Raw genomic sequence first — 19,245 nt, forward strand, 5'->3', positions numbered from 1 at the left:
GGGTCATTTGGGTAGTTTGTGTTGTCCATTTTGATTTTAAAAGAGGAGGAGGGAAACACAGTTGTTTGACAATAAATATCTTCACCCAACCACTAACCATGAGTGAAACAAAGTTTTTGTGTTATCATTCATATTCTCTGAAACATGGCCAAAAAAAACTAAACTTCTGCCAGGGTATGTAACTTTTGAGCACAACTGTATGACAGCCATCACAGGGTAGCAGCTGTCAATGAAGGGTTACACAGGGGTCAAAAAGTAAAAATGCTCCAATCATGTTGAAAAATATCCTGCATTATTTGTCTGAATATAAGATTCCAAAAGGTATAGTTTGGACTAACTAACTGAATGTTCTGGAGTTATGGGCTAAAAACAACAAAAAATGTGATAAAGGTCAGTTTCAGTTTGTACAGGGGACAAAAGTTAAAGTTGCTCCAATTTTGGTAAGAAGTGATACAAATTATTGGTTGGGTTAATAGGGTTTTTAAAAAGGAATAGTTTTCACCGCCTGTCATGCATAGTTGTCACGTTACAGGGTAACATAGGTCACATGACCTTTACTTTTCAGGCCAAACATTCAACACAGTCAAACCTATTCCAGGATATAGGCTACAGACAGGATATAGATATTGAATAGAGGATTATTTCCGTTTTCTTCTTGGTTTTAGGGATGTTTTGTCAAACACCTAGACAGCCTCAGCAGGCCGTTATGGGAGGAAACCAGACTCGGCCACCTGTAGTCCCCCTGCCATTCAGGTCAAGTAGTTCTTCACTTATGTTGAGTGCTGTCATTTAAGAAACACACGAACACCATGATTCCCGTGTTTCTGTCAGTGTCTGTCTATCTCCACCCCCTGTAAACCCAGGAGAAACACTGAAGTTAACAGCACACACTGTGGTGTGCACATGTACAATACTGAGCTCATGTCAGTTCTTAAACCTGCCTCCAGGAAAAATACTGTTTAATAAAAATGAGGAAAAAAGTTTTACTCCGTGCAACCTATGTATGTTGTCGCCCCCCCCCAACCCCCCCGAGGCTTATTTTTGTCAGGTGTGACTAGATACTTAGATGCCACAGGAACTCTATAAATAATACAGTTTTGACAGTAGTCTAATGTAGTGAACAGTGGAAAGTCTGTTTTAGAACTAATTGGTTCCTAAATGTTGTCCTTAAAGTGAAACCAATTATTTCATAAGAATCAATGTAAAATGAATGAATCTGTTCCTGGCCTCAAAGAGAAGCTGTATTTTTACCTTTTTAAGAGCATTTCATGCAATAAAGACAGACAAAATACAAGAATATGCATAAGAAGGAGAAGAACTTTATTTCATCCCGAAGGATTATGATACTGTAGAGTAATTATTATAAAATAGACGGTTTAATTTCACCTTACCTGTACAGGTGAGGCCGTAAGAACATCAACTAACTGAACTTCTGGGCTTTTCTTTGCAGTACTTCGTTAGGATGTTTCACCGCACAACAAGCCAGATTATTCCAGGGGTTGGCCATAAAATACTCCAAATGTCCTGACCAATCAGACGCCTCTGTTGCAGTGAGACTCTGGTTGTATTTAATGTTGTATGCTAGCAGCGTTAGCACTTGTAGCAGCTTTCGGTAGCTTCGCCTGTTAGCGCCACTTAATGTATGATTACTGGACAAAATACACGGCTCTTAACTTTTAATGTCCACAACAAAGTAAACACAAACACAAAGTAAACACAAACACAAAGTAAACGTGGCTTTTAGAACATTTTAAAGTAACAGTCTTGTGGGCTGGATTTTGAATTTTTTAACTGACAGGACACAGAGAGTGAACAGAACTGTTTCTGATCAGGTTATATCCTCCACTGGTTCCCCACAGGGATGTGTGCTCGGTCCTCTTTTGTTCTTCCTCTATACAAACGTGCCGTAGCAGCAGAGAGGATAGAACTATTTAAAGTATGCAGACACAGTTATTGTCAGCCTGCTGAAAGACAGTGACAGGAGTCACGGCCCAGCTGGTACTGATTTCCTTGACTGGTGCAGGACATCTTTTCTTGAGATGAACATCTCTAAAACAAAAGACATGATTATTGACTTTTGTAAAAACAGTTCGTGTCAGCACATAGAAATATCTTGGAACTGAACTTTGAGGCACACTGTGACGCTGTGTACAAAAAGGGACGTCGGTGCCTCTTGTCTGAGACAACTGTCCACTTTTAACACTGACAGAACCCTGCTGACCGTGTTTATCATGCTTTTATAGAATCAGTTTTATCCTTCTGTCTTGTTTCCTGGTTTGGAAGCGTGTCCCTCAAAAACCAAAAATGGTTTTAAAACCAAATTGTGAAATGGTCAAGCAAACTGATTGGAGAATCTCAGCTTCAGCCAGAATCCCTGTACACCAAACAGGTACAGAGGATCGCTGGTTCGATTCCCAGAGACGACTCCCACCCTCTTCATGGTGAGTTTCAGCTGCTCCCCTCAGGTCAGAGGTTCAGGGGACCAGCTTGTAAAACCAAACGTTAGAAAAACAGTTTTGTACCAGCAGCCATCAGTGCTGTTAACAAGTTACAGAAACTTAAATATAACTTATGTATTTATTTTTTGTATATGAGGTCTGTTAGAAAAGTATCGGACCTTTTTATTTTTTTTGCAAAAACCTGATGGATTTGAATCACGTGTTTGCATGAGCCAACCTTGAACCTTCGTGCACATGTGTGAACTTTTTCACGCCTGTCGATTACATCATTTTCTGGTAAGCAGCCTTTGTGTGAGGTGTGTGTCGTGCGCTCGGCGGATTTTCATTTCAAGGAAAAAGACGGAACAACTGGAGCAGAGCCGCATCACATTTTGCCAGAAACTGGGTGACAGCCAGGTGGAAACCATTCGGATGATTCAGACGGCTTTCGGTGACTTTTCAGTCGTGTGACTATCTGAGAAATTGTGGAAGAGGTGGGCATGTCACAGCATGTCCTGTGAGACTTCAACACGGAGGCGCTTTTGCTACGCCGTCAGCAGCATGAATTTCGCTGCTACTCTTTTCATGGCCACATCTTCTGTCACAGTGGAATGTACCAAAAAAGTACTGATGTTCACCTCTTCCGCAATTTCTCGGATAGTCACATGACGGTCCTGCATCACCACAGCGTTCACTTTGGAAATGATCTGGTCATTTCAGCATGTTGATGGCCGACCGGAGCGTGGCTCGCTCTCCACCGTTGTGCGGACGTCTTTAAACTGGTTGTACCGCTCCTTGATCTGTGTGATGCCCAGAGGATCGTCACCGAAAGCCATCTGAATAATCCGAATGGTTTCCACCTGGCTGTCACCCAGTTTCTGGCAAAATTTGATGCGGCGCTGCTCCAGTCGTTCCGTCTTTTTCCTTGAAATGAAAATCTGCCGAGATCACTGCACACACCTCACACAAAGGCTGCTTACCAGCAAATGACACAATCGACAGGCGTGAAAAAATGTACACATGCGCACGAAGGTTCAAGGTTGGCTGATGCAAGCACATGAAAAAATAATGTAATAATAAATAATAATAAAAAATAATAAGGTCCGATACTTTTCTAACAGACCTCGTAGTTTCTCTTATCTTGTTTTTATGAACAGGATGGTTCATAAAAACCATCCTGTTCATAAAAACAAGGGATGGTTCAGGTGACCCTGAACCATCCCTTAGTTATGCTGCTATAGACGTAGACTGCTGTGGGGTTCCCATGATGCACTGAGTGTTTCTTTCTCTTTTTGCTCTGTATGCACCACTCTGCATTTAATCATTAGTGATTGATCTCTGCTCCCCTCCTCAGCATGTCTTTTTCCTGGTTCTCTCCCTCAGCCCCAACCAGTCCCAGCAGAAGACTGCCTCTCCCTGAGCCTGGTTCTGCTGGAGGTTTCTTCCTGTTAAAAGGGAGTTTTTTCCTTCCCACTGTAGCCAAGTGCTTGCTCACAGGGGGTCGTTTTGACCGTTGGGGTTTTACATAATTATTGTATGCCTTGCCTTACAATATAAAGCGCCTTGGGGCAACTGTTTGTTGTGATTTGGCGCTATATAAAAATTGATTGATTGATTGATGAACAGCACATGTTATTTTTATTTATTTAGTTTTTTATCCCTTTGGCTCAGTATGACATGTTTTTAGACTTTTTATCTATTGATGTTGTAACTTATCTTGCTTTATTTTATTTTGGGGCTGTCCTGTGTTGTTCTTTTAGCTTTTTTTGCACTGTTGTCGCTTTGTCTAGTACTGTGTTTTGTTGAGTGTTTGCCAAACAGGATGACTCACTCACTGTAAACTAATTTTACCCTCGGGTATAAGAATAATCTGAATCTGAACAGTTAGGAAAACCACTGCACAGTCCCCAAAATATGATTTAATAAACAAACGAAGACAGACTTTCTTCTTCTTCTGTTTTGAGTTTATTGGCAGATTACAACCCAGCACAGTGGATTACCACCACCTACTGTGGTGGAGGTGTTCATGCGCCATTTATTTGAAAAGTGATGGGTTTTTTTTTTTCTTCAAAAATATGTTTAAAGAGAGCCATTCAGAAACCAGGGATCCACTGTACTGTTAATTTTGAGGAGGCCGTTCAAACAACAGAGATTTGACTGACCATCAGACCTCACAGCTGTCCTGCTGCAGGACATTCTTGTATAGATGACTGTGGTTTTGGATAGACTGAATCAGCTGACCTGCTGTGGTGTGTGTGTGTGTGTGTGTGTGTGTGTGTGTGTGTGTGTGTGTGTGTGTGTGTGTGTGTGTGTGTGTGTGTGTGTGTGTGTGTGTGTGTGTGTGTGTGTGTGTGTGTGTGTGTGTGTTGTGTGTGTGTGTGTGTGTTTCAGAATCAGAAAGCTGGTGATGGTAAAGCAGCTGTGTGTAAAGAGCTGAGGTCATTAGTGCAGGACGCCCACACAGCTCTGGCTGACCTACGCAGCCGTAATGCTGAGCAGGCCTTCAGCCAGGCTCTGGCCTTACTGGAAACCCACAACTCCAAGGTAACGCAGCCGTCACACAACACCACACAGCCAAAATGACATGACGCCACACTGCCGCAACGACACGACGCCACACTGCCGCAATGACACAACGCCACACAGCTGAAACGACACGACACCACTCTGCTGAAACGACACGACGGCACACGGCCGAAACGACACGACGTCACACGGCTGAGACGATGCACATTTTTCTAGCAGCTGTTGACGTTTGGGTTTGAGATCAGCTGCACATTTTCTTTCAGAAGGACCAGCTTTGTCAATAAAAGCTGATATTCAGCTGTAACAGACTTGATATTGATCATGATTCATTGATTGTCTTTGTGGAATCCTAAATAAAGCTACAAAGTAACAATCTTTCTTTGTAGCTTTCTTCAATAAAGTAGACAATTCTGCAACATTTAGCATTTTGTTGTTGTTCAATGAGTAAACTTCATGGCTGCTTCAGACTATGAAAACGCATCGTTTCAGGTTGACTACATTTTGAATCCTGTGACTTGAACATATCTGGTAGTTTTGTCCTCAGCCGCAGTGGCCAATAATCAGATCTGACTATGTGCTCCTCAGGAACTCGGAATTTCCACAGTTGACGTGGTGCTGCTGCGTTACGGCCGTGCGTCTGCCCTGACGGAAATTGGCCAGCCTGAGGTAGTGCGGCGATGGAGGAAGCAAAGTGCAGAATGTGCTTGTCCGTGTGTTGGTGGTGAGCTTGTACCTCACTGCCTGTGGTGGTTTGTGATCTTTCTCTTTGCTGCAGGAACTGGATGAAGCGTTGAAGCTGCTGGAGTCCATTAAGAGCTTTGAGGAGAGGACGTTTCAGTGTCTGGTGTTCTATGCCATTGGAAAGGTGCATTTTAAAGAGAACAGGTAGCTGCCGCTCTCAGTACTTGAGTCCTTCATGGACACCGTGGATGGTGCAACGTCTCTGTTTTTGGACAGGTTTGCTGTTGCCCTCAGACAGTTTTCAGATTCCCTGCAGATGGTCAAGAATCAAATAATACCGGGTAAACTCACCTGGCCTCTAACTAAAGATGTTGTTAAAGAGACTCAACTGGACTATTTCAAGGTATGTCAGTTACACTGGACTTGAAAAAGCACCACCTGGATTACTTCAGTATTTGTGTATGGTTTCATGTCTGCTCCACTGACGCGACTCCGCCATCTGTAACAGAAATCTCAAAGCAGGGCTGTGAAAACTCGGATCTGAGGAATTCCACGGATTTCGTGGGGGTCGGGGGAGGGGGGGGGGGGTGTCACGGAGTTTTTAATCTGCCTCTCTAAGTGTGGCTGTTACGACAGTTGTAAAGCGGGACTGGTTGGTTGCTATGGCGATGCTGTGTGCCTGATGCTAAACGTAGCTTGTGGACATCAGATACTTTTAGAGCCATCAAGTTTTTAAAAGAAGAATTTTGCAGCATGTCTGTGTCACGGAGTGACGTTGGACAGAGAGAAGATGGGAAAAAAGACTGTTTAATAAGGACTCAAGAATCTGTGGAATTGGCTCTGGGTCGAATGAAATTCCTGAACACATCTGAAAGCTAAAAGAAATGGGAAAAGCAAACTGCATCTTGTCCTGTCAGGAAACATGGTAAGAATTTCTTTTTTCTTCTGGAAAATAAACATTGTGCTATTCAAACAGGATTTCAGACAAGATTCTGTGACTTTTTAAAAAAAGTAATGTAGACTTTATCGGAAAAAAGTCATTGTGGCTTTGAATGGATTTACAGGAATTTACACAAGAATATAAGTGACTTTTTTTTAAACTATAAGGTATTTTATTGATATTTTACCATGATTTTCAAAATATTCTACAAGCTTCAGCTAAATAAAACTGGAGTTTCTGCTCATTTCTCCGATCAGTCTGGCACCGAGCGGGTTTGAGTGCGAGTTCTTACCTTGTTGAGGTGTGCTTTGTCTTTTTGTAGGGTGTTCTGAAAGATGCCATAGAAATGTGTAAATTCCCTCCTTTGCCTGATGCCATCTGTCGTTTGGGCAGATGTCTTAGTCCACACAAAGCTGAAATCTTCTTCAATGACCCTGATTTTAAGGTAGGTGGCAGCAGTCGGACCACGTCAGAGTTTGAGTGTGGAATCTGAAAACGGTGTGCTTCTTTCTCTGTGAAGGGCTTCATTCGAATGTGCTGCTGTCAGAGGTGCATCGTAGAATACCACATTTCCTGTTGGAAAACCCTGAAGACCTCGTTCCCTGAAAAAAATGAAAAGGTAAGTTTTGAATCTGTATCATACAGATCGGTTCGTGCTGACACCGTCCTGTTATGAACATCATCCAGGCTGGACAGAAGACATAAAATGACGGAACGTCGCCAGAGTGATGAAATAAATAAATGTGCTGCAGAGTAAATTCATCTGATTTCAATGAAAAAAGACTTTCCAGTTCCACTCTCTCATGGTGTCTCAAGTGTGTGATCAGCTCTCACATCAAAGACACTGTGTGTAGATTTTTGAACACAGCAGCAAACGCTGCATCCATCCAATATGAATGTGTTGCTAAACAGTTTAAATGTTATTTCTGAGTAATATCTAAGAAAAAATGACATGAAATAGAACAAAATAAGGAAATATGAAGTGTGCATCCTGTTTAAATTAAATTGGCTCAAGTTGTTCTTACAATAGATAAAAACAATTGCAAATCTTGAGTTATTTACTTTCTTATTCTTCTTCACTTCACCAAATTTCCAGCCAATTCTGAACATGCAAAAAGAATAATTAGACCCAGCACCTGTTTTATTTCTAAAGACCTGCAGTGTCGCGGATTTACTTTTCTTCATGTCATTTTATACTTTTTCACATATAAAATGACATAATCTCAGACACACTTTGCTCTCATGGTATCATTTTCTTTGCACACTGCAGCACGCCTGAGGAGGCCCTGGAATTTGCAGCTCTATGTTTTGAATTTGTCTCTCATGGGAGCCACAGTGTAGCCACAATTTATTGTGCACCAATATAGTGACACATTTTTACACAAGTTTTAACAATAATAATAATAACACATTATTGAAGTGAATGTGCACGGTGCAAAGAGTAAGCACACTCAGACCTCAGACTGGCCTGCAACAACACAACAACAGATAACGCAATGCAGAGTTGGAAAAGTTGTTCCCTACCTCAGGCAGCTGGTCTCTCACAGTCCGAACAGGAGGAGCTGAGTTCAGCCTTAAGCAGGCCGCACGGTGGTCATCAGTCATGGTGGATCTGTGGTTAGACTTGATGATTTTCATGTGTGAAAATGCAGAGTCGCAAATATGTTGATCAAAAACCTGCAGTCAGATTCTATGCAGTTTGTCTGAGGTTGGCGTGCTTCTCTCTCCGCATTAGATTCCAGAACTGGACATTGAGGTCAGGTGTTGTGGTGTTGGTGTGGATTTGAGCTCAGTGTCATTTTTCATTCTCAACAGCACAGCTGCACAGGTTGAAGAGTGACGCCACTTTGGACCTTATAAGAAGAAGAAGAAAGAACTTTATTCATCCCAAAGGAAATTGTTTTGCCCGAGTGCTAAAACAGTAAACATTACTTCTTTTTTCTTAACAGTGAGAACAATAAGTACAACATGTTTATGCAAAATAACTGATGACACATACACAAGCAGGGATGAGAATTTTCTGCAGATTCCAGAGTTTTTGTAGGTTTCTGGGCCATTTCTGGGATCAGTGTAAATCTTTTTTGAGGGGGTGGTGCAGCTTGGGTCATCCATGTGAGTTAAATATTTCCTCATACGCATGGGATCCATGATAGTGCTGCAGAAAGTACAAGATAAAACTTTTTCTACAACAGTGAACTTTCAGCCAATCAGAATCTCTGTAATATGTAAAGTCACTGAAAGTACCCGACATTTTGAGTTTCTCCAAGTTTGGTCTGTGGAGCTGCATGTGTAACATGGTCAGAGAGAGAGAGAGGGGGGAGAGAGAGAGAGAGAGAGAGAGAGAAGACTTTGATAGTGATGTAAAAAAAAAAAGGTTTAAGTGGACATGTTTGGAGCAGGAGGAGGATGTGGACAAAGGCAAGACTCTGTCTATAAATTTTTATACATTTTGTTCTCAAAATGTGACCCAGTGGAGACAAACAAACCCTCCTTCTTCTTTTGTGGCATATAATGGCAGCAGGCATGGTTAATGTTGCATTACTGCCACCTGCTGCATCAGTCAGTTATAACAGCAGTAAGTCGTCTCTTTGAGTCCAGTGTCTTTCAAGTATTTAAAAAGCCAACACTTCCCCTCTCACTCGACCTGATGGCTGAAGTACTTACAGTTTATTTCCTTCAGTTTGTGCTCTTGAATAGATAAACCGTTCAAAAATGACAAAATATATATTTTGCCTGCCTGCTGAAATCAGCCTGCATCAGTTTTATTTTTTATTGTGAGTTTCACAGACTGTGGTACAGCTGGTCCACAGGACGTGTGTGTTTTTTAATGATACTGTGCTGTTTGTGTCTGTGGGTTTTTCCTGCTGACTGGCATCAGCAGTCGGGCTGCAAACTCACATGGTGTGATTTAGGAATTTATTATGAGACAGTAATTTGTAAGCATACATTTAGGACTGCAGCTAACGATTATTTTAGTAATCGAGTATTCTATCGATTATTCTGGCGATTAATCGAGTAATTGGATAAAAAGTACTTTTGTGTTTATAACAACATCAACAGTCCAGGGCTCTCCCTCAGTAATGGCACAGTGTTGCTGTGTCATCACACAGATTGTCAAATTTAGTGTATCCCTCTCTGTTTTCTTGGGTAATCATTTATTTTTTCACATCTTTACAAGTTTTGGATCTTTCCTGGTGTCAGGAGCTCAGACAAACTCCTGACATTTTGCTGAAATGGCGATGGGATGTGGCTTTCTGTTTTTTGTTTTTCCTAACTTATAAAATTTAACAATTTTAAGTGTTTTTTTTTTTAAGGCTGGTGAACTGGGTCCCTGCGTGGCTTCTTTTTTTTTTTTAATCCCTCTTTCTCTGTGATTCAGCAGATGCATTTCAGCTGGAGGTTGAACATGCAAACCTCACAGTCAGGTTTTTATTTATTATTATTTTATTTGAGTTAGTGTTTGTGAAGCATTGTGTGTTGCCCAAAAAAGCGAAACTTAAAAAGTGAAACACTCAGTTCGAGTCTGAGAGAAACACAGAAGGAAGAGTGGACTTCTTCCAGAGACTGTTTGTCCGTGTGTCCGTGTGTCCGGGGATGGAGCTGTGAGGGCAGAGCTGAGCCGCTCACACCGGGCAGAGAGAGGCTGCCACCGGCCGCCGCGGGAATAGCCACTCCCCACGTAGAGCAGAGCGCAGACAGCGGACGAAACGTTTGTTTTATAAACAGACAAACACACTGCTTCACTTTAAATGTGAACTATTTCAGATGATCAGCCTGGACAGTTTTTCTCCTAAAAGGCTTTATTTTCGTCTGTGTGTCGCATTGGAAAGCTGTAGTTTTTGTGCTAATTTGATTAGCGCTTACACGGTTCATGCACGCTCTAGTCTTCTTCTGTTTGTTTTTCTGGGGACGTTACACACAGGCCTGGCATATGTACCACAATGATAAACGAAGCTTTGAGGTACAGAATTTGCCTCGAACATTTTTTTGTAATCAAATTAATCGAGTTACTCGACTAATCGTTTCAGCCCTACATTTTACATCTAATTATTAATAAAGTCACTGTTATACCAAAAATATTGCTCTTTTGATGTTTTAATAAATAATTTACACATACAGTAGTGTTCAGAATAATAGTAGTGCTATGTGACTAAAAAGATTAATCCAGGTTTTGAGTATATTTCTTATTGTTACATGGGAAACAAGGTACCAGTAGATTCAGTAGATTCTCACAAATCCAACAAGACCAAGCATTCATGATATGCACACTCTTAAGACTATGAAATTGGACTATTAGTAAAAAAAAAAAAAGTAGAAAAGGGGGTGTTCACAATAATCGTAGCATCTGCTGTTGACACTACAAACTCAAAGCTATTATGTTCAAACTGCTTTTTTAGCAATCCTGTGAATCACTAAACTAGTATTTAGTTGTATAACCACAGTTTTTCATGATTTCTTCACATCTGCGAGGCATGGAGTCAACCAACTTGTGGTACCTTTCAGCTGTTATTCCACTCTAAGATTCTTGAACAACATTCCACAATTCATTCACATTTCTTGGTTTTGCTTCAGAAACAGCTTTTTTGATGTCACCCCACAAGTTCTCAATTGGATTTAGGTCTGGGGATTGGGCAGGCCACTCCAAAACATTAATTTTGTTGATTTGGAACCAAGATTTTGCTCGTTTACTAGTGTGCTTGGGGTCATTGTCTTGTTGAAACACCCATTTCAAGGGCATGTCCTCTTCAGCATGAGGCAACATGACCTCTTCAAGTATTTTGACATATCCAAACTGATCCATGATACCTGGTATGCGATATATAGGCCCAACACCATAGTAGGAGAAACATGCCCATATCATGATGCTTGCACCACCATGCTTCACTGTCTTCACTGTGAACTGTGGCTTGAATTCAGAGTTTGGGGGTCGTCTCACAAACTGTCTGCGGCCCTTGGACCCAAAAAGAACAATTTTACTCTCATCAGTCCACAAAATATTCCTCCATTTCTCTTTAGGCCAGTTGATGTGTTCTTTGGCAAATTGTAACCTCTTCTGCACATGTCTTTTATTTAACAGAGGGACTTTGCAGGGGATTCTTGCAAATAAATTAGCTTCACACAGGCGTTTTCTAACTCCAGACTGTCTTTGATCATCCTGGAGCTGATCAATGGGTGAGCCTTTGCCATTCTGGTTATTCTTCTATCCATGTTGATGGTTGTTTTCCATTTTCTTCCACGCGTCTGTGGTTTTTTTGTCCATTATAAAGCATTGGAGATCATTTGTAGATGAACAGCCTATAATTTTTTGCACCTGCGTATAAGTTTTCCCCTCTCCAATCAACTTTTTAATCAAACTACGCTGTTCTTCTGAACAATGTCTTGAACGTCCCATTTTCCTCAGGCTTTCAAAGAGAAAAGCATGTTCAACAGGTGCTGGCTTCATCCTTAAATAGGGGACACCTGATTCACACCTGTTTGTTCCACAAAATTGACAAACTCACTGACTGAATGCCACACTACTATTATTGTGAACACCCCCTTTTCTATGTCAACATCAAGTAGAACTCCGAACATCTCCACATTTGCTCAAGGATGGTTCGCGCGCACACATCTCGCGGTCAAGGGAGAAAAGATAAACTATACAGAACTCAGAGCGCAGCCCTGCAGCTCAGCACAACAACACGTAGAAGAGAAGTCAGAGTGCACAGTCTGTCTGCAGCCAAACTGTGCACTCTGACTTCTCTGTGCAGAGAACCTGTAGGCTGCGCACCTGACGCAGAAATTCCTGCGTTGTCATGACACCACAGGAAGCAACTGGGAGCAGCCCCGGTGTGAAAAGGGCTTATCTCTCCTTACAAATTCACTGCAGAAAATGGTTCTGGGGAGCATTAGCATGGCTAAAACCCTTCAGCTTCTTGGGGGCTTTGTAAAAACCAAACAAAAAAAAGCATTGTTTACTGTTTGCTGTTTCAGTACTCTTGCAAAATAATTTCCTTCGGGATAAATAAAGTTGATCTCATCTTAAATTGGGGCGGGGGAGTCGGGGTGAGACAAAAGTCATCAAAAAACCTCCAGAAGGCATCCCTGGACATCAAAAACCAAAAGCTTTCCGGGGGCCTTAAGCGGAAGGTCTGTCAACACACAAACTTCTGCATTTGTGATCAGACAGTGACAGTCATGAAAGCACGTTACTTTGGTATGAAGTGTTTTGCCTGCATCTCTCGTGAAGCAGGAGGAACATCGTAAACTAACCTGAGCGCCGTGGATGCGCCTGTTTGTTTTGTTTTTTTTTTTAATAAAAAAAAAAAAGCAAAACTGCACAAAGCAATTCACCTTTGCTATCATGATCTGAGACATGTGTTATGAGGATCTTGTTCACGCACCCCAGTACAGCAGTGAGATTCAGAAATAACTAAAGCAAGAACCACAGTTCGAACTAAATTCCCACAATAGACAGACAGGGACAGCACTGTGCCCTCAGACAGACGGGTACAGACCAGACGTGACTCTCATCACTGACGATTCGATACACTACCAGCAATACAGTACACATAGCAATACTGACGATACAATGTCATATGATTCACTCCTGTTCCTGATTCGATGCAATTTGATATGTATTTGATGATTCAATTCCTCACATTGTGATACGATGGGATTCAACGTGATGCAAAGAAATTATACCAAAAACGTAAATAGAAAATAAGACGCTGCAATTCAGTATGGTGCTATGGTATTCTTCTTCTTCTTCTGATTCTACTAGAGGCAGAGGATTGGTTTTACTCCTTATAAGCAGCAGATTTACCAGATTCAACATTATGGAACAGGAATCAGTTCCCTCATATGTGGAACCTGTTTGTTCACACCGTAAGAACTCAAACAGTAAGACAACGTCACTCTCACTGAGTTAGGGGGCGCAGCAGCAGCCACGGTATTCTTTCCAAATGACCTGCTTCTTGTCAAGTTTTCCATCTTTTTTTTTTTTTTAAAGCCAGAATTCCAAATGCCTCATTTAAATTTTTTTGCGTCAGAAATCTCCTAAAACTGTTTGCACCGTTGTCGCAGGTCTCCATTTTGAAATAGATTTGTTGCGGTAGAAATGTGCTTTCAGGCTTCTGTCCGCGCTGCATTCAGTGTGCGTTGGAAAAAAAATTGATGCAAGCACGCAGCAACTGATCCATCGCGATTTCATCTGTCAATTGAATCAGTGCCCACTGAATGAATCGATACACTTGCATCGTGCATGCTCGTATCTACTGTTACTGATTTGTATTGATTAATCCCCACATACTTGGTACAGACGCTGCAGTAATCAATGCACTGATTCCTTGAAGTTTAGTCGTTGGCTTGATTGTGATTTTGTGCACTGGGAGCTCAGACTGGATGCTTTCAGTGACCTTTGCTGACCTTTGCCTGTGTCTGCAGGATTTTCTAGAAGAACCCTGCTTCACTCCGGATTGTGTCGGTCAAATTTGTAGCATTAAAATATTTGGTTCAACGGGCCTGGTGAAATGTCAGGTGAGAAAACTCCCTCAAAGACAGAGAAGGCAGCTCATGTCTTTGAAAGTCGTGTTGATTACAGTCTTTTCTCGCTTCAGTTTGACACCAAGATTATTAAACCACAAACATCAAAGAAGGTTCGAGTCACTCAGAAATGTACAAGGTGAGGCTGCACGCAAACACACGACACGCTGGTGACACCACAGTAATACAGAGTACCACAGTTTAATATCCTCTGTCTTTATCTTAACACATGCTGTAACGTGTGCGTGTGTCAGGGCTGTGAAAATTCTGTGGATTTCGTCGTGGGGTGGGGTGGGGGGTTGTTGGTGTTGTACTCTGTAATCGTGATCGTCTCTGAGTTTTTTTTTTTTTTTACAACATTGTGCATGTTATATAAATTGGTGGACACTGATCTGCATAACAGATACAAATCAGTATCCGCGGAGAAAAATGCCTCACTCAAAGCGCGGCTGTCATAAAGCACGACTGGTTGGTTGCTACAGTGACGCTGTGTGCCTGCTCCAAGACACTGTTAAGCTAAATGCAGCATGTGGCACTGATCTGAACATAACCCTGGACAGCTCATTGGTCCACACACTCGGTACAAACCGCTGAAGCAAACTGACGGCCATCTTACTACTCCCAAGCTCTGTGGCTCGCGCATAGACGGTTTATTAGAACGTTAACAATTTGGAGTAATAACTGAGCTTTCTTTTTCTGTTCTCCAGTTAATGTGACCTTCATCCCTCCTAATCTGTGCCTGCCATGAGTAGACATTTGATCTATTTCCTTTCTTTCTTTTAGTACTTTGACACTTTCTCCCCTTCTGTTCTCAGTTACTCACATCTCACTGGGACAAATACTCAGTTTGAAAAATTATCATTCTTCAGAGTTTATGCAAGTTTTGTGGAATCATCAGCAAGCTTATTGATATATGTATATATTGCTACCATATCATGAACAAAACTCAACAAAAATATAAACGCAACACTTTTGGTTTTGCTCCCATTTTGTATGAGATGAACTCAAAGATCTAAAACGTTTTCCACATACACAATATCACCATTTCTCTCAAATATTGTTCACAAACCAGTCTAAATCTGTGATAGTGAGCAATTCTCCTTTGCTGAGATAATCCATTCCACCTCACAGGTGTGCCATATCAAGATGCTGATTAGACACCATGATTAGTGCACAGGTGTGCCTTAGACTGCCCACAATAAAAGGCCACTCTGAAAGGTGCAGTTTTATCACACAGCACAATGCCACAGATGTCGCAAGATTTGAGGGAGCGTGCAGTTGGCATGCTGACAGCAGGAATGTCAACCAGAGCTGTCTCCAAAGGCGTTTCAGAGAATTTGGCAGTACATCCAACCAGCCTCACAACCGCAGACCACGTGTATCCACACCAGCCCAGGACCTCCACATCCAGCATGTTCACCTCCAAGATCGTCTGAGACCAGCCACTCGGACAGCTGCTGGAACAATCGGTTTGCATAACCAAAGAATTTCTGCACAAACTGTCAGAAACCGTCTCAGGGAAGCTCATCTGCATGCTCGTCGTCCTCATCGGGGTCTCGACCTGACTCCAGTTCGTCGTCGTAACCGATTTGAGTGGGCAAATGCTCACATTCGCTGCCGTTTGGCATGTTGGAGAGGTGTTCTCTTCACGGATGATGCGAAGGAGATGTGTTGCACTGCATGAGGCAAATGGTGGTCACACCAGATACTGACTGGTATCCCCCCCCAATAAAACAAAACTGCACCTTTCAGAGTGGCCTTTTATTGTGGGCAGTCTAAGGCACACCTGTGCACTAATCATGGTGTCTAATCAGCATCTTGATATGGCACACCTGTGAGGTGGGATGGATTATCTCAGCAAAGGAGAAGTGCTCACTATCACAGATTTAGACTGGTTGTGAACAATATTTGAGGGAAATGGTGATATTGTGTATGTGGAAAAAGTTTTAGATCTTTGAGTTCATCTCATACAAAATGGGAGCAAAATCAAAAGTGTTGCATTTATATTTTTGTTGAGTATAGTTGCACTGAAAGAATAAAACACCAGTTAACTCGCTACAGGAGAGTTAGTTTTCTCTGTAATGACATTTATTACACACACCACTGAGCTTCAGTCTAATATAAGTAATAAAGCTCGTACCAACAACACCTAAAGCTCCAAAACTATGCACAAGTAGATCTAATAAATGTCTTAAACACAAAACACGTGTAGCCATGGGTTGTGTTAATAAGCCACTTATTATTATTATTATTATTATTATCTTTGCCTATATGCTGGAATAAGAGATTGAACTCTTCAAATTATTATTATTTCAATCATACTCACAGGTGAAATGTTCGTCCATAGCCTTTAAACTGGCGATTTGTGTAGTTTATAGCTACACATGAAGGTATTTTTTACAAAATCACAAAGAATAAAGTTGCATGTGCCTGATTAAAGATCAGTTGAAAAGAGAATTCAGGAGCGGGACATGGGAGTGATAATATGGTGGCTGGTTTGCTTCATAAATATTGGCCAGTGAGCGATCCAGTGTTATATAGAGATCAGTGAGCATGTGGACATCGCATAGTTTTAGAGTTTTTAAAAGAAGAATTTTGCAGCATGTCTGTGTCACAGAGTGACGTTGGACAGAGGACGGGGAGAAAGACGGTGTGACAGAGTTTGATAAGGACTCAAGAATCCATCCATGAATTGAATTTAAAATCGTCTTCATGAACACAAACGAAAGATAAAAGAAACAGGAAAAGCAAACTGCATCTTGTGTCATCAGGAAACACGGTAGGAATTTTTCTCTCCCTGGAAAATAAACATGGTGCTGTTCAAAGATTAGGTGACTTTTGTTGACTTTCTTTCATTGGAAAAAAGTCATTGTGGCTTTGAATGGATTTACAGGAATGTACACAAGAATGTGACTTTTTTTACAATAAGGTATGTTATTGATATTTTACCCTGATTTTCAAAATATTCTCCGAGCTTTATTTTTTGTTTATGACATGGTTTAACAGTCTTTCAGTCTTCATGAATTTCATGTCGTTTAATTGTTCTGAGTTAATGCATAATTTGGTTTACAATTAAAAGGAAAATCATTTCAGGTCCTACTTCCATGTCATATTCTCTTATTTCAACATGATCATTGACGGTTCAAATGAAAGGTTGAATACAGGATCATTTAACCCTCTACCGCCTGCCTCATTTTGGCTCGTCAGTATCTCACAAATAAAAAGTAAAATTTCCCATCACTGGGATATACGGGCTTAGAAGGGGTTAAATGTGCACTTCTTTTGAGATTTTTTTTTCTTCCAGGAGATGCTGAAAATGTATCATTAGATACAAAATTAATTTGGTTTCTGGGGCCCCGTGGGTCCTAGACCACGTCTCCTGGGGGTCTGCACCCCCCAGACACCGTGCAACTTTTCCTTGGATTTCAAAATTTTCATTTCACAGCCCTGTGTTTGTGTGTGCGTATGTGTGTGTGAGAGAGAGACATGTTGAAGGGATCATGTATATCACGTCTCTGGCAACATTGTCCATCAGGTTGAGGGACGTCTGTGTACACCTTTTTGAGTCATAGTCACTGCACAAAGGTATAGGGATGGTCCTACGACCTCGATAGTCACTGCACAAAGGTATAGGGGGTGGTCCTACGACCTGGATAGTCACTGCACAAAGGTATAGGGATGGTCCTACGACCTCGATAGTCACTGCACAAAGGTATAGGGATGGTTCTACAACCTCTGTAGTCACTACACAAAGGTATAGGGGATGGTTCTACAACCTCTGTAGTCACTGCACAAAGGTATAGGGGGTGCTCCTACAACCTCTGTAGTCACTGCACAAAGGTATAGGGGGTGCGCCTACGACCTTGATAGTTACTGCACAAAGGTATAGGGGGTGCGCCTACGACCTTGATAGTTACTGCACAAAGGTATAGGGGGTGCTCCTACGACCTTGATAGTTACTGCACAAAGGTATAGGGGGTGCTCCTACGACCTTGATAGTCACTGCACAAAGGTATAGGGGGTGCTCCTACGACCTTGATAGTCACTGCACAAAGGTATAGGGGGTGGTCCTACGACCTTGATAGTCACTGCACAAAGGTATAGGGGGTGGTCCTACGACATTGATAGTCACTGCACAAAGGTATAGGGGATGGTCCTACGGCCTTTACAGGTAGACACAGGTCAAAGTCTGTAGGATCTTGCTTCTTTTGGTCTTGCTGGTCCATGGAGATTCTGAAATCTGTAATGACCATGTGGTTCCTAGATTAGGTTACCGGTACTAGGAGTCTCTACGTGGCCGGTCACTGACCGACACTTGAAGGCTGTGGCTCTGTCAACACTTTCCAGTTATTTGAACTCTCTTGCCCCCACACTCTGTCTCTTTCTGGGGCATATTTTACTTGTAAGAAATAACCAGATGAATCAGGAGAACTGAAACTCCTTAAAATTTGGAAAACTCTGTATTTATTCATTTGCTTTTGGAATAAGTCATCCAGGGAGACTGAAAGTGCAGTCCGCTGTGAACCCTTGCAGAGTAAGTTGGTGCTGCATTCCAAATGCTTTTTCAGTTTGTTTTTGAAACTTCATCTTTTCCCCCTCACATTCAGTCTGAAGAACTTAAAATTAAAAGAAGAACGCAAACTGAGAAGAAAGCAGCAAAAGAAATCCTATCAACTTCAACAATCTCTCAGCGGCAATAACCTGCTGGAGACGAAGGACTCAGAGATGCAGAGTTGTCAAAAAGGTACTGATGCTTCTAATGTCAATCCAGTGTTCCTTGAGCAGCCTTTTTTTAAAAACAGAAATTCAGTGGTGGGCACAGTTCTGCTAACTGCCAATTAGCTAAGCTAACATTTTTGTTAGCAGATTAGCTTTTCAGATAACTTCAGAAATCATTAGCGGACCAGTTAGCTTCTGCTAAATTTAGTTTTGCTTGCTTTTAGTCCACGAACGTTTTTTTTGCTGGCATAGTAAGTAAAGTTGAACAGCCAGAAATGTTTGTAAACCCTAAAATCACACATTAGTTCTTTTCTGTTATGTATTTGGCAGTAGTCAGGCAGCTGTGAGGAGCTGAGCTCAACCCGACCCCAGCAGAAGGGGCTTGGCTGCTACTACTACTACTACTACTGCTACAAA

At 41.7% G+C, this 19,245-nt stretch overlaps 1 protein-coding gene across 1 annotated transcript in view; it reads left to right on the forward strand.

Moving 5' to 3' along the window:
• The window catches only part of ttc3 (tetratricopeptide repeat domain 3), a 190,832-nt gene that overhangs the window by 117,005 nt on the left and 54,582 nt on the right, over positions 1–19,245 (forward strand). Inside the window, exons 20-28 of the mRNA XM_034177494.1 lie at positions 4,858–4,982; positions 5,550–5,630; positions 5,740–5,849; positions 5,922–6,048; positions 6,908–7,030; positions 7,106–7,204; positions 14,011–14,103; positions 14,184–14,248; positions 18,717–18,853. Coding sequence (XP_034033385.1) covers positions 4,858–4,982; positions 5,550–5,630; positions 5,740–5,849; positions 5,922–6,048; positions 6,908–7,030; positions 7,106–7,204; positions 14,011–14,103; positions 14,184–14,248; positions 18,717–18,853 — 960 coding nt within the window. The remainder of the gene's footprint in view (positions 1–4,857; positions 4,983–5,549; positions 5,631–5,739; positions 5,850–5,921; positions 6,049–6,907; positions 7,031–7,105; positions 7,205–14,010; positions 14,104–14,183; positions 14,249–18,716; positions 18,854–19,245) is intronic.

This window comes from Thalassophryne amazonica, chromosome 9, assembly GCF_902500255.1.
Source record: "Thalassophryne amazonica chromosome 9, fThaAma1.1, whole genome shotgun sequence".
Lineage (NCBI taxonomy): Eukaryota > Metazoa > Chordata > Actinopteri > Batrachoidiformes > Batrachoididae > Thalassophryne > Thalassophryne amazonica.